The 22,686-nt window shown below is 41.0% G+C and overlaps 1 protein-coding gene across 1 annotated transcript in view; it reads right to left on the minus strand.

Moving 5' to 3' along the window:
• TOM1L1 (target of myb1 like 1 membrane trafficking protein) overlaps positions 1 to 22,686 on the minus strand; it is a 122,625-nt gene that overhangs the window by 49,075 nt on the left and 50,864 nt on the right. Inside the window, exons 2-5 of the mRNA XM_075846570.1 lie at positions 12,378 to 12,462; positions 8,399 to 8,477; positions 7,293 to 7,442; positions 5,172 to 5,324 (exon numbers count right to left, since the gene is read on the minus strand). Of these exons, the coding sequence (XP_075702685.1) occupies positions 5,172 to 5,324; positions 7,293 to 7,442; positions 8,399 to 8,477; positions 12,378 to 12,462 (467 nt within the window). The remainder of the gene's footprint in view (positions 1 to 5,171; positions 5,325 to 7,292; positions 7,443 to 8,398; positions 8,478 to 12,377; positions 12,463 to 22,686) is intronic.

Consider the following 22,686-nt stretch of genomic DNA (forward strand, 5'->3'; position numbering starts at 1 on the left):
ATCCTTAGCCGCTTCTTAAAGGTCAAACACATTTCCAAAGCCTCACTATCCAATCCCTGTTGCTCCAGGCCTCTTTAAGGCACCTCCTCTGATCATCTGGTGCCTGAGCAACTGTGGTGCAACTAATTTGTTTCCTGCAAGGTTTCTTGTTTGCATTCTGATACCAGTCTGCACCTTACTACCTGCTATCAGTTGTATCCAGCTCAACGCTACCAGTATGTATCCACCTAACCGCTACCAGTCCATATGCACCTACCCACGACCAGTCTGCATCCTGTTACCTACTACCAGTCTGTATCCTGTTACCTACTACCCGTCTGCATCCTGCTACCAGTCCGTATCCTGTTACCTGCTACCAGTCCGTATCCTGTTACCTGCTACCAGTCTGTATCCTGTTACCTACTACCCGTCTGCATCCTGCTACCAGTCCGTATCCTGTTACCTGCTACCAGTCCGTATCCTGTTACCTGCTACCAGTCTGCATCCTGCTTTCTACTACCAGTCTGTACCCAGCTACCCGAGACGAGCCTGAGGCTTTACAACCTGTTACGGACCATGTCTCTTGATCCACATCGTTTGCCAAGGTTTCATCTGCTGGTGTCTGTACCCTCGGTGTACTACATTGTAGTTTCCTGGTCTGCTTGGCCAGCTACTACTCAAACCGGGACCACCTCAAGAGGTAGCAATCTGTTTGTCTCAACGCCGCAAAGTCCAGATCCCCCTATATAGGTTTAAGGGTGAAGACCAGGGAGGCTACTGAGATATCACCCTTAGATGTGGCCCTTTGTCAAACCGGTTGAGTAGCACAGGGGGTCCACAACCCGTTGCTCCTTACATTGAATATGATCCCAATATTAATTACATCAAAATATTGTCCAAATTATGTTTTTTCATTTTTGGTGCCCTCGTGGTATGGTAACGGACTGTAAAGAATATTTCCCATTTTTAGGACTATTGGGATTGAAATCTGTATTCTAAGTCGTATTCACAACTGAGCTTCAGCAATGTGTCCATAATTGTAGAGCGGAGTTTAGAAAACACATCAGTGGCTGGTTATTTATCATATAGAATTATTAAAAGAAGAAAAACATTTGCAATGCCTTTACTAGCTGATATATTACACAGCATAAACAAAGCAGCTGGATAAACAAGATAAACAGGATCTAATTACATCCAAGTACATGGGCATAATGAACTGCTTCAATGAGCCGTAATTAAAAGAAACTTGATAACCTCTACAAGTGAGAACATTGGAATCGAAAAGGAAATGTACTCAACAGAACGTGCAAAGTTCAGCACCCAGAGGGATTCTCCAATCACGTCAAACACCTCTCGAGTCACGAAAGTGGGGTGCACTGTTATATACATTTCTGCAAGTCCTCTTAATGGACATCGAGGGCTTTAATCATAAAAGGCAAAATATTTATGGGGCAAATTGCTTTGGTTTTAAACTAGCTGATCCCTCCGATGAGGTTCCAATAACGCCCTAAAAATTCAAAAATGTTGGTATTTCTTATAGCCATTACTTTTTTGTTTTAAAGGCTAGGGCTAAACAACTTATTGATGTCACTTTGATTGTTCTGTTGCCACCTCCTTGGAATTCCCCTTCTTCACCCATGGGCATCTGTCCTCCCTTGGGCCTCTCTCTACCTCCCCGTTAAAAGGATTATCTGGGGTTAGAATTACATGGCTGTTTTCTTCCAAAAACAGTGCCACAGCTGTCCACTTGTTGTGTGTGGTATTGCAGCTCAGTGCCACTTACCAGACACAACCCATTAACAGATTTGGTGCGGTTTCTGGAAGAAAATAACCATGTTTTTCTTAGGGTTCTCACGGCTTATTTTCAGACATTTTTTGGGCCGTAAACGCCCCCCCCGAAAAATGGCTGCAAAACGAAAGCTGAACGCCTCCGAACATCTGCCCATTGGCTTCAATGGGAAAAACGGCATTTCATTCCGATGGGGTGTGATTTTATGTGGCGCGTAAAAAAACGCCCCGTAAAAAGAAGTGCATGTTACCGCTTGAGCCATTTTTGGAGCCGTTTTTCACTGGGTCAATAGAAAAACAGCTCCAAAAACGGCTGTAAAAAACTCAACAAGAAATGCTTGATGCTTAAAAAACGGCTGAAAATCAGAGGCTGTTTTCCCTTAAAAACAGCTCTGTATTTTACAGCTGTTTTTTGATTAGCATGTGAACATACCCTTAGGGCTTATTCACACGAATGGGTGTCAAATTGGCCATGAAAAATGGCAATTTTTTACGCCCGATTTGCATTCGTGCGGGACTCTATTTCACAGATCCCTCATTGACTTGTCAATTGAGGGATCCGAAAAAACTGGCAAATATAGGACATGTCATATTTTTTCACAGACTGTTCAAAAAAAATTGGAAGATTATCCCGTTTGTGTGAATAATGTGTCACCTTGATCACCCATTCTAAGCCTTTTCCTGCCTATTTGGCCTAATCCTGGGCATTGCCAATACTATATGAAAAGCTTCTGTGTCATCAAGACGTTATAGAAATAAAATAATAGACGTGTGTCTATAACAGTAAGCATATGGGAATTGGGCGCGAAATTACGAGGGTTATAAAAGATCAGTGGGGATTGGTCTCCGTCTTGCATTTACGTTTCCCGTCCATTGGAAGTTTAGATGTCAAGAGCCACCCAATAAATCTATCGTTTGTAAAATAAACAACTTCTGTTCCCTATATTGGAGATGTCTTGCAGAGCAGTTGTCTGGCAGACGAAACAGATTTCAGTGAGATCAATTGGGCACTTACACACAATTTAGATATGGGCCTGATACTATAGAAATTGGTCAGAAATCTCTACACATTAGGTTTGGTCACTTAGATTGAGCACATTGACTTTTGCAATGTTTTTATATATATATATATTTTTTATATTTAATAGAAATTGATTATCCACCATTTTTTACACTGAACTCTGCTCTTCGGATAATCCAATGAAGATAGAGGTAAGATAAAGCAAAAAAAACAGCTGACCACATAAAAAACACAAAAATTTACGCAAAGCTCAAGATATGGCCTAAGTTCCTAATATAATACGGTACCTGTTACTCTTCTGCCTCATGGTGCTAATTAGTTTTTTTTGGAGGGAGTGGGTTGAACTATTTGTTTACTTTTTCTTGTTCATGGTTGCACAATACATTTATAGATCCCAGAGTATATCGTGCGGAATGTAAAGAAACGGCCACAGGAGGAAAAGAAGAGGTAATCGGTGGGCAAGTATGAAAAAAACTTAAAAGGGATTTATTGGGGATTTGGAAGTAATACAGCAAAAATGAGTTGGAAAAATAATATTGGGTTGGAAAACTTTTTTTAATTCTATAGTTTTAATGAATAGTATTGTTTGTGGGACATAAACAATATATCAGGCGTTGAACTTAATTTTCCAATTTATATACAGTGTAAATATAATCTGCATAACAAGTACAGTAGCAATGCTTATTTGCACTGATCCTGAGCTAGAGCTTGTATTATAGTCCAGAGCTGCATTCATAATTCTGCTGATTGCTATTGACAAGCTTGTCGATAGGCACATCCCTAACAGTTTAGCGGAGCTCTTCTAATGCAGTGGAACAGTTAGTGTTTCATACATTAGATTACTCTATGATATAAAGATGACTCTTCTCAGAATTTGAAACATGAGCGCAGACTTTGGGCGAACAACTGTCAAGCAGGAAATGCTAGAAGATTTTGTCTACAGAATTGTGTATGCAGCTTTATAATACAGGCTGTAACTTAGAACCAGTGCTAGATAAGTAATGCAAACTATTTACAATTACTTATTAAAAGAGTATTCCCAGAATGGACAATTATCACCTATCCACAGGAACACCCACCGATCCCGAACCCGCCGTTCCTCCTCCCGTCTCAACTGCAGTGAGGAGTACGTTAAATGGTCTAAAATGTGTTCTACCGCTCCATTCAAAATCTACGGGAATGACGGAAGCAGCCGAGTACAGCGTTCGGCTGTTTTCGTCAGTCCCATAGACATTGAATGGAGCAGTGGGCGCATACTTGACCACTTCTCCATTCAAGGTCCTCCTCACTGCAATTGAGCATTGAGTAGGAACGGGGGGTACTAGACCCTCATTCTCATTATCGGTGGGGGTCCCAGCAATCAGACAACTATCACTTATTCTGTGGTAAATATTTTTAAAGAGGCTCTGTCACCAGATTATAAGTGCCCTATCTCCTACATAATGTGATCGGCGCTGTAATGTAGATAACAACAGTGTTTTTTATTTAGAAAAACAATCTATTTTCACCACGTTATGAGCGATTTTAGATTTATGCTAATTTATTTCTTAATAAACAACTGGGCGTGTTTTTACTTTTGACCAAGTGGGTGTTGTGGAGTGAAGTGTATGACGCTGACCAATCAGTGACCAATCAGCGTCATACATTTCTCTCCATTCATTTAATTAGCGCATAGTGATCCTGCGTTGTTCACTATGTACTGTCACATACACCCACATTAACGTTACTGAAGTGTCTTGACAGTAAATAGACATCACTACCAGCCAGGATGCGATGTCTATTCACAATCCTAACACTTTGGTAACGTTTGTGTGGAACTTGCAGCACAGCAAGTGTAATCTCGCAAGATCACGCTGTAAATGACAGCACAGCGTGATCTCGATGTGCTGTGTGAGTAAGTCACACACAAACGTTACCGAAGTGTCGGGATTGTGAATAGACATCGCGTCCTGGTTGGAGGGGATGTCTATTCACTGTCAAGACACTTCAGTAACGTTAGTGTGTGAGTATGTGACAGCACACAGTGAACAATGCAGGATCACTATGTGCTGAATACATGAATGGAGAGAAGTGTATGACACTGATTGGTCGCTGATTGGTCAGCGTCATACACTTCTCTCCACAACGCCCAGTTGGTAAAAAGTAAAAACACGCCCAGTTGTCCATTAAGAAACTAATTGGCATAAAGCTAAAATCGCTTATAACTTGGTGAAACTAGATCGTTTTTCTAAATAAAAAACACGGTTGTTATCTACATTACAGCGCAGATCACATCATATAGAAAATAGGGCACTTATAATGGGGTGACAGAGACTCTTTAAGTTTCTCAATTTAGACCAATGTCTAGTTTAATCTCCATTTAATATCCATACTCCTAATATACCTGAATTTTCATAGTATTTCCCCTTTGCGTCTTTGTCCTTGTTTCTTCAGTAGCATCCAAGGTAGGGAATTGAATTCCTTTTTTTATCATTTCCACATACAGTTCTTTGACCTCTCTTAAGTCGACATTCCCCTGTGAACCTGAAGACCACGTCTAGTGGTGAAATAGGAACAACAATTTTATTAATTAAATATAATGTCCCTTCGTATATAGACAAATTATTGCCATTTCTACTCCAAGTCTAGGATCATTCATGTGGCATCTTCATTATGGCCCGTGCTGCCCTTCTGAGTGGCAAATAGCAACTTTTCTAATGCAAAATTCATCTATGTCCAGCTTTACCCATGGGAAAAGAAAAGTATAAAATCTAACATATCCTGTGTCAGTTTTTTGGCAGTCTGTAGTCAGCAACCTATTCGCTGACTTCTAGCTACTGTAGTACGCAGGCATAATAGTGACGGAAAGACTAGAAATCCGGACACCTCAAATTCTTAAGAGAAAGGGGACATTTCTTTGGAATCTTTAGTTATTCTGTATGAAATTATATGGATTTAAGCAGGGGTGTTACCCTAATAGGAGTTGTAACGTCTATGGCCGCGGACCGTCGTCCTGACTTACACTCTGACGGCCGTGGCCATGGACGAGTGAGTTCCCGGTGGCATCTCCCTCTTGAGAGACGCTGGCACTCACTTCCTGGTCTGGACACTGTCTCCCGCAGGCCGCGCGCGCACGCGCGTGCACGGCCTTAAAGGGCCAGTACACGCACAGTTGCAGAATACTGCAATTAGCCCAAAATGCTTCAGGACTATAAAAGGGGCTCTGCCCTCTCAATCCTTGCAATTTGTCATTGCAAATGGTCTCCTAGCGTTTTCCAGTTCCCAGTGTTACCCGTTCCTGCTGCCTGTACCTTGTATCCCGTGCTACCGTGCCTCTATGCCATCAAGAGTTGGAGTCGTGTTGTGCTCTCCGCTGCATCTATTGTATCGCACCTTGCCGGGTGTCTGTCTACCGTCGGAGCCTCTTCTTAGCCTGAATCTACCACTACTGCCTACATTGCCTCAGGTACCCTTTCTGAACTATGGACATTGCATTGCACCTGTTTGGCCAGCTGCTATCCCGCTACACGGTACGGCCCAGTGGGTCCACACCCCGCAACGTGACCGGAGTGCTTGTGTGTGTGAATTGTGTTTTGTTGATGAGAGAAGTGGTTTATGGAGCTACATGCTACACAGACCATAAGCTGTCCTCTGTACTCACAAGAGCCATAAATAGAATAAATTAATTAATAATAAAAGAACAGCAAGATCTGTCAACAGCATCTAGAAATCTTGTAGTATCAGTATATATTTTTTTCTATATTTTATATTGTAAAAAAGAACTGAAAACAAGTGATAACAACAGAAAAGGTAAGGAAGATATATTACAAAAAGATACTAAATTCCACATTTACTGATTAAATAATAAATGGTAATTGAAGGCGGAGCTTCACTTTAACACCTGCTAATATGTAATATCTTACTGGTGGATATAGCCATTTCACTAAGGCTTCGTTCACGTCTGAGTTGGCACTCCGTTCATGGGTACCATCTGAGCTTTCCATCAGGGGAACCCATGAACGGAATCCAAATAGCTTCATTCACATGAAATGGCTTCGAACCCATGAACGGCCCAGTTCACATCTGCGTTGGGACTCCTTTCATGGGTTCCGTCTGAGCTTTTCGTCAGGGAAACCCATGAATGGAATCCAAACGGAAACCATAGCTGCCCATTTGCATCACGATTGATTTCAATGGTGACGGATCCGCTGCAAATGGTTTCCGTTTGTTACCGTTGTTTAAGGGTTCCGTCGTTTTGACGGAATCAATACCGTAGTTGATTCCATCAAAACAACAGAACCCTTACACAATGTTGACAAACGGAAACCATTTGCACCGGATCGGTCACCACTGAAACGGTGATGCAAACGGAAACCTAAGTTTTCCGTTTGTTTTAGTTAGAATTCCGTTCATTGGTTCCCCTCACGGAAAGCTCCGACAGAAGCCATGAACGGAGTAACCACACAGATGTGAACGAAGCCTAAGACAATAATTTTAGTGCTACAATTACACATAAATGAATTACCTTGATGAAGCGGAGAATCCTGTTCTGCATATCCAACGGTAGATTATACTTGGGGTTCAACAGTTTGACCAGCACGTCCTTGCAGAATTCCTTCTTCAGAACCAAGGACTGAAATGTTGTGTTGCAGTCTTGCATGCACATTTCCAACAGCTGAATTTCGAGCAGAAAAAGCACCGAGAGACAGTTATAGAAGCAAATACTAAAGGACATATAAATTCCGCTACCGCCCTTTGTAGATCTAAACAGTGAAGACAAAATATGCGGCTGCTGGCTTGACCTCACACTACAGATTTGTTAAACTATTATAGTAACCTGCTAGGGAACAGTGAAAACTAGTATGATATAATGAAATGACCAAGTCATATTTTGGATTTACCGGAGTGTAGGCTAAATAGGGACCAGAATCCGCATCCTGTTCGGATAATGGGAGTGATGATTGGGGAAGTCTGAGAATGTACTAGTATATGAATGAGCCACAGCATCCTATGACACATAGAGTACAACAAGTATCCACTGGTATTGTGTAGAATCAGCGCAACTTAGTAGAGGCAATGGCCACAAAAATATTAGATAATTTGTGGATTCCTGTCAAACATATCTGGATCTGTATAGGGACAAATTAATTGACACTTAAAAGAATATCACCAAGATGGTATTCAGTTATGTAGTATTATTATTTATTTGGAAGCTTTAAAAATTGATCAACCTAAGTGTGATCGGTATTAGTTTTTTTTATAAGCCATCAGAGGCACGCAGTAGCCCACTGACGTCATAGATATGGACATCACCCTACTAGCTAGATAAAAACAGGCGGTGAAAAGTCCTCTCTCTGGAAGACTCAACACAACCAAGTTTTGCATGATCAACCATTGGCTTCAATAAGCAAAGTGTAATACTACATTGCCCCTACATGAAATGGGGGTGCATCGGCAGCTGTTACCGCCGGTGGATCCAGGAGCTGGAACCCTACAACGATCAACTCACCATTAGGAGACCTTCATAGGGAACGGGAGTTCTCCTAGGTGAACATCCCCTTTAAATATTTATGAATAGCAGTAAAGTATAGACCAATTTTACACCTTTAGGTTCTCTTGAGTGAAACTTACAGAGAGGCAATAGCCGACTTCTTTATGGTTGTAGTTTTTGCTTATCTTCTTCTTTAAAGCTTTGGCTGCATCTCGAGGCCTAAAAAAAATAAATTGTGAATGTGAACAGATATACTTATGTCATAGTAAACTAAATCCAAACATAGGTCACAAATGTGGTGAAGAAAGTCTTCTGCTTCAGTTTATGTAGCAAGTTATTCTTGCTTACCCCAGGGAATTGTGCCTGAGGCCGGACTAGACACTGAGAGCATAAAGTTGGAAATATACTCCATACTGGTGAAGCTATCTATAGACTTTCAGGGGAGATAATAAAAGTTACAACATGAAGTTAAAAAATTAAAGGAGAAGTTCCATTAGGACAACCCCTGTCCATATGCTCCATTAGCCAGAGCGGAGATCTGCTGCTCCTGCTCTGCAAAATTGTAGTAGTTAAATTCTTGTCCATAGAGGGCAGTATTAAAGTAGTAATATTTTTCTCAATTGGTGGCAGTATTTTAGAAGTTCTATTCCTCTCCATAGGGAGCAGAATTCTAATAGTTACATTATTACATTGCTGTCCATAGGGGCTGTATTATAACAGATATATTTTTGTCCATAGAGGACAGTGTTATAATACAGGATGATTAAAAAAGGATGGTGCAAAACTATATCCTCGGTATTCATAACCAAGAATACATAACACAAATTTATTAACATGAAAATACACACTATCTAAGTTTTATCTATACACTACAAATGGTCAAAGTAGTGACACAGCAGATGTCTAGGTGGTAGTCCACTTCTGTCCAGACGCATGCCAGCATATCTTCGGATATGGACTTCACTGTTTCAGTGCTTTGTTGACTAAGGTCATTCAGATCCTGTAGCTTGGGGGTGGGGGGGGGGGGGGGGGGTGGGGGGGGGGGGGTGTGCAGATACACTGCGTCCTTGATGTAGCTTGATGTAATTAGATCTGGCGATTGTGGAGGCCAGCGCAATATTGGTGAATCGTTGTTTCTGGCGAGGCCGATCCAACGTTCCGGTAGAGTTTCATTCAGGTATCGGCAAACATCCAAATGAAAATGTGGAGGTGCACCATCCTGCTGATAGAGGAAGATCTGCCAAACGTAGTCTATCTGTAGCATAAGCCATTCCTTTAACATGTACAGTTAGGAGTGGCCAGTTACAGTATCCGCGGTAAAAAAGCAGGGACAGTAGACATTGCACCTGATCATTGCACAGAACACATTTACTTTGGGTGAGTCCCTCATGTGCTAGATAAGGGCACATGGTTTTTCTGAGCCCCAAATGCTAAAGTTGTGGCAATTGGCCTGCCCACTGAGGTGAAAGGTCGCCTCATCGCTGAACAACCGCCCGTCAGTGAATTCGTCCTCTTCCAATCGGCCCTGCAAGTCAATGCAAAACTCACGGCGTTTCAGTTTAATGTCTGATTTCAACTCCTGAAGAAGATGTAATCTGTATGGCTTACAACGCAGATGTTTTCGTAAGATACGCCATACCGTGGTTTGTGGCACCTGTAGTCCCATACTAGTCAGCCTGGTCGACTTTCTAGGACACAGCTCGAATCCTGTTCACATTTCCCATGACATAAACACCCAGTGGTTTCGAATTGCTTCACCCAACGCGAAATGCAGTTTCTATGCGGAGCACATTTACCAAATTTATTCTGAAAGTTCGCTGTACTGTCACAACAAACCCCGTTCTTGCAAAGTCCAACACGCAAAAATCGTTTTCTTGCTTCGATGTCGCCGTCTTATGTCACACTGTATAAGCACATTTCTAATTTGGCTCTTGAAAATGAAAGCTGTGATTGGCTGCTATTGGCACTAAGCCGGTTTTGCTTTGATTTTCAGTCAGTGGCCATTTACCACTGATGTTACTTTAACTACAGGCCTTTACTTTGGCACCATCCCTTTTGAATCACCCTGTAGTTTGCATGCTTTTCCATAGGAGGCAGTATTGTAGCAGTTGTATTTCTGTTCATAGAGGGTATTGTATAAATGGACATCATGTCATGCTACATTGTCCTTGCAGTGGCTGCTGCAAGAGAAATGTGAGGCCATCCTCCGCTACCCCCGGATATAATAGCTGATCATTGGGGCTTTCAGCTGTAGTACCTGCAACTATCAATTTACCCAAATCAATCAATACGCTTTGCTGTTCAAATGGTTGGCAGTTTTTTTAAGGATACAAATGTGCCTAGCAATTTTTGTAGAGTCAAAAAAACGCAATATAAAAACTTCTCAAAATAAAGTAATTGCAAAATATTCAGATAGAAACTGGAAAATGTTATTTAAAAAGAATGGATGTTATTATTGTGACTCCTGGAGGTAGTCCATATCATTGAATAGTCATTGCAGTCTCTTGACCTTCAGATTGATAAGCATTTCAGGGTGGTTTATCAGGTAATAGGTGGCTGCTCTTTGTTGTTAAGGCTTCGTTCACATCTGCGTTGGGACTCTGTTCATGGGTTCCATCGGACCTTTCCGTCAGGGGAACCCATGAATGGGATCCAAACTGTAACAAATGGAAACCATAGTTTTCCGTTTGCATCATCATTGATTTTAATGGTGACGGATTCGGTGCAAATGGTTTCCGTTTGTTTCAGTTTGGATTGCGTTCATGGGTTCCCCTGACGGAAAGGTCCGATGGAACCCATGAACGGAGTAACGACACAGATGTGAACGAAGCCAAAGTTATTTTATGCTTTTTTGGTCTTGACAAGAATTTAAATGTCTAGTTGCACTAGATACGACTCTTCGTCATGTGACCGGCACCGCTGTACTCTGTACAATAGATGTACTATTGCTCCTGCTTATACATAGAGCACAGCGGGGCCGGTCACATGACGAAGAGTCATATCGTCATCAAGGAAGACTGTGCAATTAGACTTCCGGTCTATAAATATCTACGAAAATCTCCGAATCATTTTTGGTCCCCGCGTAAATTTTTTGCAATGCATAACCCCTTTAAATAAATCTGCCCATAGAAATGACATGTCTAATATCTATGTGACTTGGTAGAACCCCAACTTTTGACCGCTACCAGGACAAACATGGATCGGGCATCATTAATTTTCGTGTTCGTCTTATTATCACCCAAGAAATAAGCAGTCTCAGAGCTGTCTTACGGACGCTTATTTTCCATCTACTGTATATATCTTACTTACTGCCTGATATTGTGGGCATTGCGGCGGACAGGTTTTAGTTAAATGGCAACAGTGAGACATCCCGTATGTGAACTGACAACTTCATTTAAATTGAAGCTCCTGTTTAAACAATTGTTTAATCCGGCATCCCATAATTTTGAATATTTGTTAATCTGTCACCTATAAAATCTCATTAATGTCAGATTAAAGGGGTTGTACAGGAGTAGAAAAACATGGCTGCTTTCTTCAAAAAACAGCACCACACCTGTCTAGAAGTTGTGGGTTGTGTTGCAGCTAAGCCCCATGAGCTGCAATACCAGGCACAATCCAGGGGCAGGGATGGCACTGTTTCTGGAAGAAATCAGCCATGTTTTACTAATCCTGTACAACATATTTGAAAGAATTTTACTGTACATTTATTTTTAGAAAAGCCTCTTTTAGCTGCTGCAGTGTTCACATAATATCTTTCAGGTCTCTGATCTGTCCTGTTCCATCACCAATTTGCATGGTGGGCCTTCAGTTAGAGGATGCACTGTGCGGTATTTTCGGGTGGCACCCCTCTTTTCCGTATTGTCTGTTGTCAAACCGTGTACAAATAAGATTTACGGTGGTAACAAATGTCCCTGAGGTGCCCCCTAGAGCAAGGGTGGCAGATGGGCTCTGTGTGACCACAGAGGTCGCACACCGCTAAGGCCGGCCATACTAATAAAGTCACCAGAACAGCTCTAACCAGAACTGGTGACCATGCTTTCCATACACCTTAGTAACACATCCTTTGCCCAAGAGTGTAGCTTTGGATGTAGTGCCCCTTTAAGACTTGTGTGTACTCACCCTTCAGCTGTAGTGTTAATAACATCGCATATATTCACAAACTGGCCCCAGTCTTCTGATTTGTTTGTGGAAACTGTGTGAATTTCTATAAGAAATTAATTGACGGTTAATATTAAATGCAAAGGTGAACATACACTTTAAGAAACTTCTTACATTTCTTTTTTTTACTTAGGGAACAATGGAGGAGATTTACTAAGCAAAGTGAGACAGAATTCTGGAAAAATTGTGCTTCATCACTTTTCCGGCCCCGCTGTACTCCATGTACAAGCAGGAGCAGTAGTACAGCGCTTACATGGAGTACAGCGGGATCGGTTACATGACGAAGAGTCGTATCGTCCTCAAAGAAGGCTGCACAACTAGAGTTCCGGTCTATGAAAATCTCAGAATCAGCGCGACGGGGGACCGGAATGTATATTAATGAGTGTATTCACATACTGCCGTGACTACACTGCTAATAATTTTTGGTTCCCGCATAAAGCCTTTAACCCTTTGCAATACATGGGGTGAAATCCGCAGCAAAATCCTCATGTAATATTCTGAAGTAGATTTGCAGTGAAGTCCGTGGTGGAATAAGTGCGCTACATGTGAACTCTTAAGCCTTATTCAGATGAATGTGTAAATCGTCCGTGTGACGAACGTTATTTTAATGGCCGTCACATGGCTGCATGTATTTCTATGGGGCTCTTCACACGGCCATAGTTTTAGCCCAGGAAAAAATAGGACATGTTCTATTTTTTTCTGTTTTCACCGATCCCTTAATAGGCTCATGTCTATGCGGGATTCGTGAAAACGGGTGCAAATCGTCCGTGAAAAATGGCAGTTTTTCACGGCCGATTTCACACACGTTCCTCTGAATTAAGGCTTAATGATGCAGAAACTTGGCATGCTTGTCTTAGTAAACCGTATAAATATAACACTCCTGTCTGATATCTGTAATATGCCGCCATGCCAAGAATGTAATTGTTGAGCTAATGTGTTCATAGTTCACAGATCACATAGAAGGGAGCTAAGTAACATCACAGTCAAAAGGGCAGGTGCAGATCTGTAGCTTCCAGGCCCTGGGGAAAAGTCACACTATCACAGTGCCAATTGTGTTATGGCTGCTGACGTCATGCTGTGTAGGATCTATATAGATGAAAATACTGAGATCGCTCTGTTTTGCATGCTTATATTATCTTTCAAAAAGCATGATATGTTATCGGGAACCTGGGTTGGGGCATTAAAAAAGATAACCTACCTCAAAAGAAAAACAGGCATCACAAACCGTGATAACACAACAGATGCTACCAGCCTCGGACTGGGGTTCCTTGGGCCTACCAGAGCAGATGGTTCTGAGGGCCCACCCTTCATCTATATAGAGCATGTACATGTCCACTCTACAATTCATCATAGTCCTTGTTATGATTGTGCACATTCGGCTGCGTTCTGCGCTCATTGTTAATGCCCTTTTACACCAGCCAACTTTCGACATTGATCGGCGCTCGCTTGCTCCCGTCACACGGAGCTATGGATGGGGACGAGTGGTAGTTACTCCGATCGCTCGTCCCCATACATTGTTATCATGTCGGCAGCGTGTCCCTGTTTACCTGATAACTGATCGGTTCTGCACCTTAGTTTCAGCGACGGTGGAGGTCCAGCCACCCAGACCCTCCACCCATCCAAATTTTTTATGTTTCTATGACATATTAAAGTTTGCAGAAAGCGCAGTTACTCTATAGGCTTAGAGTTCACACGGGGCAGATACGCTGCGTAAAGGTACACAGTGTATCTGCCCCGGTGGCCGCAGTGAATGCCGGGCAATAAACCGCACCAAACTGTGGTGCAGCTTTTTTATCCCCCGGTATGTCCGCTCCAGAAAACTGCAGCCTGTGATTGGCTGCAGCGGCGTTCACATGGAATGAAACATCATCCAAGGAGGCCGGCCCTCTGATGTCATCCAGGCCGCCCTCCTGGGATGACGTTTTATCCCATGTGACTGCCACTGCAGCCTGTGATTGGTCACATGGGATGAAACGTCAATCCAGGAGGCCGGCCTGGAGCAAGAAACAAAGACTTCTGGGTAAGTATAAGATTTTTTTTTTCCAGATTTGAATTTTTTTGTTGCGGAATCACTGCGAATCCGCCGCATAAAACACAACAACTGCTATTTGGTGCGGGTTTTACCACCCATTGAATCCAATGGGAAAAACCCGCAACAAATAAGCAGCGTTTACGCAAATACAATTGACATGCTGCAGAATAAAATTCTGCACCGCAGGTACATTTTTGAGCGTTTATTTTCCGCTCAGTATTTATGCAGCGTGTGGATCAGATTTGTTCTATCTCATCCACTTTGCTGCTGCTGTATTATGCAGTGGATTTTCCGCAACGAATTCCATTGCAGAAAATCTGCAGTATTTGCACAATGTGTGTACTGACCTTTAAAGCGGTTGATTGACAAGCTATGTAAACCCTTGATGCCGTTTTTTTTGTTTTTTTTTAATGTATGTGTTTTGTGATCCGTAACATTTTTCTAGTAAACATTTTTCGAAAACTTTCATTTTTGCACTGCAGCTTCTATGTATCCACTATACATAGAAGCTGCATAACGGCAGTGTAAGCCGAACCTGGGCTGACGGCCAAGCTGATAGCGGCTCCTATGTGCCCCTGACACACAATATAACTGATAGGGAAAAATGAAGCAATTAAACTGTTTGCTAATGTGGCAATATGTTGAATGGTAACATATATATTTTAGGTATGGTATGTTCACACGCAGTAGCAAAATACGTCTGAAATTATGGAGCTGTTTTCGCCTGAAAACAGCTCCTGATTTTCAGACGTTTTTTAACAACTTGCGTTTTTCACGGACGTTATTGGAGCTGTTTTTTAATGGAGTCAATGAAAAACTGCTCCAAAAACGTCCCAAGAAGTGTCATGCACTTCTTTTACACGGGTGTCTTTTTACGCGCCGTCTTTTGACAGCGACGCGTAAAATTACACCTCGTGGGAACAGAACATCGTAAAACCCATTGAAAGCAATGGGCAGATGTTTGCAGTCATAATGGAGCCGTTTTTTCAGGCGTAATTCGAGGCGTAAAACGCCCGAATTATATCTGAAAACTGCCTGTGAACATACCCTTACACTGATTAAATCTAAGTTGATCAATTTAAATTGTATCGGTATTGGGCTGGATTCACACACAGCGTTTTTGTGCGTTTTTAATGCGATTTTTAGTGCAGCCAGATGTTACATTAAAATTTTAAGTAAATTATCAAATGTACCTGCATTTCGGTTTGTGGTGTTTTGGGGGCAAATTTGAGATCAGTGGCGTTTTTATTCCAAATGCAGCATGCTCCGGGTATGCCATTTTTTTTTTCAGGTGTTTTTCCTATAGTACTTTAAAAATGGCAAAAAAAAAAATGACCCCAAATGAAAAACGTGACCAAAGACACCCGTAAAATAGCCTTAAAAACGGCATATTATATTTTAATAATGCTAGCAGATGTCAATTGGCTTAGGGCCGGTTCACATCTGGGTTGGAGGCGCCATTAGGGGCCTTTGTTGCCGTTCCAGCCGAAAATTCCAGAAACAATAGCACATCATGCTGCACTATTGTTTCTGGTAAAACCACGGACACCCCGACAGATACACGCCGAAAACCCATTAAAGTCAATATGTTCGGTCGGCCACCGGTGGTGTCCGTGGTGCTTCCGGTTTTTCCCTTTTTCTGCTCCTCTGACAGAGCAGAACAACGGAATGGCGAGCGCAGGTGTGAACTGTCCATTACAGCTGTTTTATACACTATACATAGAAGCTGCAGCACAAAAAGGAAATAACATTTTTAATAAATGTAAACTAAAGAAATGTTAACCCCTTCCCTCTTTGGCCGCTTTTGACCTTCCTGACAGAGCCTCATTTTTCAAATCTGACATGTTTCACTTTATATGGTAATAACTCTGGAATGCTTTTACCTATCCAAGTGATTCTGAGATTGTTTTCTCGTGACACATTGGACTTTATGTTACTGGCAAAATTTGCCCGATACATTCAGTATTTAATTGTGAAAAACACCAAAATTTAGCGAAAAATTGCAAAAATTTGCATTTTTCTCAATTTAAATGTATCTGCTTGTAAGACAGGCAGTTATACCACACAAAAATGTTGCTAACTAACATCCCCCATATGTCTACTTTAGATTGGCATCGTTTTTTGAACATCATTTTATTTTTCTAGGACGTTACAAGGCTTAGAACTTTAGCAGCAATTTCTCACATTTTCAAGAAAATTTCAAAATGCTATTTTTACAGGGGCCAGTTCAGTTGTGAAGTGGCTTTGAGGTCCTTAGATATTAGAAACCCCCAATAAGTCACCCCATTTTAAAAACTGCACCCCTCAAAGTATTCAAAACAGCATTTAGAAAGTTTCTTAACCCTTTAGACATTGCACAGGAATTAAGGCAATGTAGAGGTGAAATTTACAAAGTTCATTATTTTTTTCCAGAAATTCATTTTGAATCCATTTTTTTTGTACCACAGAATGTTTTACCCAAGAAATGCAACTCAATATTTATTGCCCAGGTTCTGCAGTTTTAGGAAATATCCCACATATGGCCCTAGTGCGGTAATGGACTGAAGCACCGGCCTCCGAAGCAAAGGAGCACCTAGTGGATTTTGGGTCTCCTTTTTATTAGAATATATTTTAGGCACCATGTCAGCTTTGAACAGGTCTTGTGGAACTAAAACAGTGGAAACCCCCCAAAAGTGACCCCATTTGGGAAACTACACCCCTCGAGGAATTTATCTAGGGGTGTAGCAAGCATTTTGACAGGCCAGTTTTTTTGCAAAAATTTTTGGAACTAGGCCATGAAAATGAAAATCTAAATTTTTTCAAATAAAATGTAGGTTTAGCTAATTTTTTTTCATTTCCAAAAGAACTAAAGTAGAAAAAGCACCACAACATTTGTAGAGCAATTTCTTCCGAGTAAAACAATACCCCACATGTGGTAATAAGCGGTTATTTGGACACACGGCAGGGCTTAGAATGGAAAGAGCGCCATTTGGCTCTTGGAGCTCAAATTTAGCAGGAATGGTTTGCGGAGGCCATGTCGCATTTGCAAAGCCCCCTAGGGGACAAAACAGTGGAAACCCCCAACAAGTGACCCCATTTTGGAAACTATACCCCTCGAGGAATTTATCTAGGGGTGTAGCAAGCATTTTGACCGGCCAGTTTTTTTGCAAAAAGTTTTGGAACTAGGCCATGAAAATGAAAATCTACATTTTTTTCAAATAAAATGTAGGTTTAGCTAATTTTTTTTCATTTCCACAAGGACTAAAGGAGAAAAAGCACCATAAAATTTGTAAAGAAATTTCTCCCGAGTAAAACAATACCCCACATGTGGTAATAAACGGTTGTTTGGACACACGGCAGGGCTTAGAAGGGAAAGAGCGCCATTTGGCTCTTGGAGTTCAAATTTTGCAGGAATGGTTTGCGGAGGCCATGTCACATTTGCAAAGCTCCTGAGGGGACAAAACAGTGGAAACTCCCAACAAGTGACCCCATTTTGGAAACTATACCCCTTGAGGAAATTATCTAGGGGTATAGTGAGCATTTTGACCCCACAGGTTTTTTGCAGAAATTTTTGGAATTAGGCTGTGAAAATGAAAATCTACATTTTTTCAAATAAAATGTAGGTTTAGCTAATTTTTTTTTCATTTCCACAAGGACTGAAGGAGAAAAATCACCGTAAAATTAGTAAAGCAACTTCTCCCGAGTAAAACAATACCCCACATGTGGCCATAAAGACTGTTTGGACACACGGTAGGGCTCAGAATGGAACTAGCACCATTTGGATTTTGGATAGTGTCTGGGCGCCATGTCACATTTGCTGAGCCCCTGTAGTACTAGTACAGTGGAAACACCCCAAAAGTGACTCCATTTGGGAAACTGCACCCCCTGAGGAATCATCTAGGGGTATAGTGAAAATTTTGATCCCAAAGGTTTTTTGCTGAATTAATTAGAATTAAGCTATGAAAATGAAAAATATTTTTTTTTTCCAACAAGATGTAGTTTTAGATCAACATTTTTCATTTTTACAAGGAATAGAGAAGAAAAAGCACCCCAACATTTGTAAAGTAATTTCTCCCGAGTACGGTAACACCCCATATGTGGTTATAATAGGCTATTTACGTATATGGGAGCATTCAGAAGAAAAGGAGCGGTATTTATCTTTTGGAGCGTAGATTTTGCTGGAATGGTTTGCGGACGCCATGTTGCATTTGCAAAACCCCTGATGTACCAAACAAAAGTGACCCCGTTTTAGAAACTACACCCCTAAAGGCATTTATCAAGGGGTGTAGTGAGAATTTAGACATCACAGGTGTTTTTCAGAAATGAATACGCAGTGGATGGTGCAAAGTGAAAATTGCAATTTCTCCACTGATCTGCCCATGCACCGCACAATATGTTGTGCCCCTATAGAATCTTACCCCATAAATTGTTAAGCGGGTTCTTCCGGGTATGGTAATGCCTTACTTGTGAACATAAATTGCCGTTTGGGCACACTGTAGGGCTAAGAAGGAATAGACCGCCATTTTGAGCATGGATTTTGCTTGGTAATAGTTCTGTTTGGGGTTTTGCTGGTATTTCAGTTTATAATGTGGTGGCGTATGTAATCTGTGCGGAGTACATCAGGGGTATATGTAATCTGTGCGGAGTATATCAGGGGTATATGTAATCTGTGCGGAGTACATCAGGGTATATATAATCTGTGCGGAGTATATCAGGGGTATATGTAATCTGTGCGGAGTATATCAGGGGTATATGTAATCTGTGCGGAGTACATCAGGGGTATATGTAATCTGTGCGGGGTACATCAGGGTATATGTAATCTGTGCGGAGTACATCAGGGTATATGTAATCTGTGCGGGGTACATCAGGGTATATGTAAGCTGTGCAGAGTACATCAGGGTATATGTAATCTGTGTGGAGTACATCAGGGTATATGTAATCTGTGAGGAGTACATCAGGGTATATGTAATATGTGCGGAGTCCATCAGGGTATATGTAAGCTGGGCAGAGTACATCAGGGTATATGTAATCTGTGTGGAGTACATCAGGGTATATGTAATCTGTAAGGAGTACATCAGGGTATATGTAATCTGTGAGGAGTACATCAGGGTATATGTAATCTGTAAGGAGTACATCAGGGTATATGTAATCTGTGTGGAGTACATCAGGGTATATGTAATCTGTGCGGAGTACATCAGGGTATATGTAATCTGTGAGGAGTACATCAGGGTATATGTAATCTGTAAGGAGTACATCAGGGTATATGTAATCTGTAAGGAGTACATCAGGGTATATGTAATCTGTGAGGAGTACATCAGGGTATATGTAATCTGTAAGGAGTACATCAGGGTATATGTAATCTGTGTGGAGTACATCAGGGTATATGTAATCTGTGCGGAGTACATCAGGGTATATGTAATCTGTGAGGAGTACATCAGGGTATATGTAATCTGTGCGGAGTACATCAGGGTATATGTAATCTGTGAGGAGTACATCAGGGTATATGTAAACTGTGAGGAGTACATCAGGGCATAATAAGAGGGTATAATAATGGGGTAAATAATACAATTATCCATAGGTGTGTTACGATGTGAAGCGATCCGTTATGCGCAGGCCGGTGTCACACTGATAAACGGTTTTCTTTCTTATCCCCCTTCTGTAACGCTCTGCACCTTTTGGGGACTTTTTCTCCTTCATAGTTTTGGAAATATTACTGGGAAAGTTTTGCGCTGGTATAATACGGGTGCCCTCGCTTCCAGCGGATGTGCTATGTCCCTTCCCTTTCCTAATTCCTAAATACTAGGGCCCTGAATCTGACGGAATGTTCCCCTCCGGCCTGCGCATTGTGATGTTTTTTCATCACCGCATTACTAGTGCCGTAACTTTTTTATTTTTCAGTTGATTGAGCGGTGTGCTGGCTTGTTTTTTGCGAGACGGGCTGTAGATTTTATTGGTACCATTTTAGAACACATACGACTTTTTGATCACTTTTTATTTCATTTTTTGGTAAAGGAAATTACCAAAAACAAGCAATTCTGGAATCGTTTTTTATTGTTTTTTTTATCGGCATCCACAGTGCGTCCTAAATTACATGTTCGCTTTATTCTGCGGGTCGATACGATTACGGCGATACCAAATTTATATAGTTTTTTTTATGTATTGCAGCTTTTGCACAATAAAATCACTTTTTTTATAAAATCATTTGTTTTCTGTGTCGACATATTCTAAGACCCATAACTTTTTTATTTTTGCGTGCACTAAACGGTGTCAGGGATTATTTTTTGCGGGACGGATTGCCGTTTTTATTAGTACTATTTTGGAGTAAATGTGACTTTTTGATCACTTTTTATAGCATTTTTTGGAAGGAGATGTGACCTAAAAACAAAGATTCTGGCGTTGTTTTTCATGTTTTTTTTTTACGGCGTTCACCGTGCGGGATAAATTACATAATAGTTTTGTAGTTTGGGTCGTTACGGACGCGGCGATACCAATTATGTATAGTTTTTTTAATTTTTACGGTTTTTCCCATAATAAAATACTTACTATGGGAAAAAAGTCAGTTTAGCTTTATTTTTATTTGAAATGTGTGTGTTTTTATTGTTTTACCACATTTGTATTATCTTTTATTTACTTTTCTGACTTGTCCCACTAGGGAACATGAGGGCCTGATGCCCCGATCGCTACTCTAATACACTGCACTACATACGAAGTGCAGTGTATTAGCGCTGTCAGACAGCAAGCCTATGAGGACACGCCGAAGGCGGGTCCTCATGGGCTCCCGTACAAGGCAGACTCGGACGCCATTTTCTGGCGTCCGATTGCCACAGCAACCCAGCGATTACATCACTGGGTTGCCGGTAGGGTGAAAACCTATCAGATGCTGCGCTCTATTGAGCGCAGCATCTGAGGGGTTAATCTGACGGATCGGAGAATAGCTCCGGTCCTGGCAGTTACAGGAGGGTGCCAGCTGTATAATACAGCTGTCACCCCGCGGTGATGGTGCCGGCTCTGCTTCTGAGCCCGCACAATCACTGCGCCGTACATGTACGGCGCTTTGCGGGAAGCACCTCCCGACAGCGCCGTACATGTACGGCGCATGTCGGGAAGGGGTTAAAGATCACAAAACACATACATTACATAAAAAAACAAAACACCATGAAATGTTTACATAGCCTTTAACTTATAGCGTTTTCGTCCAGATAGACGATCTTCACGAATGACAAGCAGTCCAGAAAATGGCCTTCTGAGATCCCTAGTGTATGGCCAGCTTCATGCAGATAAGAAAATGAAAACCCATACAATTTGTCGCTTGGGCCATTTTTATAATATATAATATAAAATACTATATTTCTTCATAAATAATTATTTCAGTCGAATAGTTTCGATCCATTAATCTTATAGCGTACATTTATTTTACATTTTTATAGCATATTATTTTATTGTTTATTTGTAGGATTTTGAAGTTGTAATAATGTATTTGTGTTCAAAGGATCATGGGTGCAGGATCTGTGTCTGCCCTGCATTGCCCTATGTCCAGCACAATAATAGCAGTGATCTAATGCTGCAGATTACGTCTCCCCGATGGCGCTCCCGCCTGCCCTCTGACACAAGAAATTATTTCTATGGCAACATAGTACTTTGAGAAAACATTGAGTTATCTTAACTGGCTGATTATTTCAGCTCCGTCTTATGCCTGGGAGGCAGTCGTATCTATCTATCTATCTATCTATCTATCTATCTATCTATCTATCTATCTATCTATGTATCTATCTATCTCATATCTATCCATCTATCTATCCATCTATCCATCTATCCATCCATCTATCCATCTATCCATCTATCCATCTATCCATCTATCTATCTATCTATCTATCTATCTATCTATCTATCTATCTATCTATCTATCTATCTATCTATCTATCTATCTATCTATCTATCTATCTATCTATCTATCTATCTATCTATCATATATATATCTATTTATGTATATATCTATATTTATGTATACATCTATATCTATATATATATGTATGTATATAGATATGTGTGTATATATTTATGTGTATATATATGTGTGTATATATTTATGTGTATATATATGTATGTATATACAGTGAAGGAATTAAGTATTTGATCCCTTGCTGATTTTGTAAGTTTGCCCATTGTCAAAGTCATGAACAGTCTAGAATTTTTAGGCTAGGTTAATTTTACCAGTGAGAGATACATTATATATATAAAAAAAAAAAGAAAATCACATAG

The sequence above is a fragment of the Rhinoderma darwinii genome, chromosome 13 (assembly GCF_050947455.1).
Source record: "Rhinoderma darwinii isolate aRhiDar2 chromosome 13, aRhiDar2.hap1, whole genome shotgun sequence".
Classification (NCBI taxonomy): domain Eukaryota; kingdom Metazoa; phylum Chordata; class Amphibia; order Anura; family Rhinodermatidae; genus Rhinoderma; species Rhinoderma darwinii.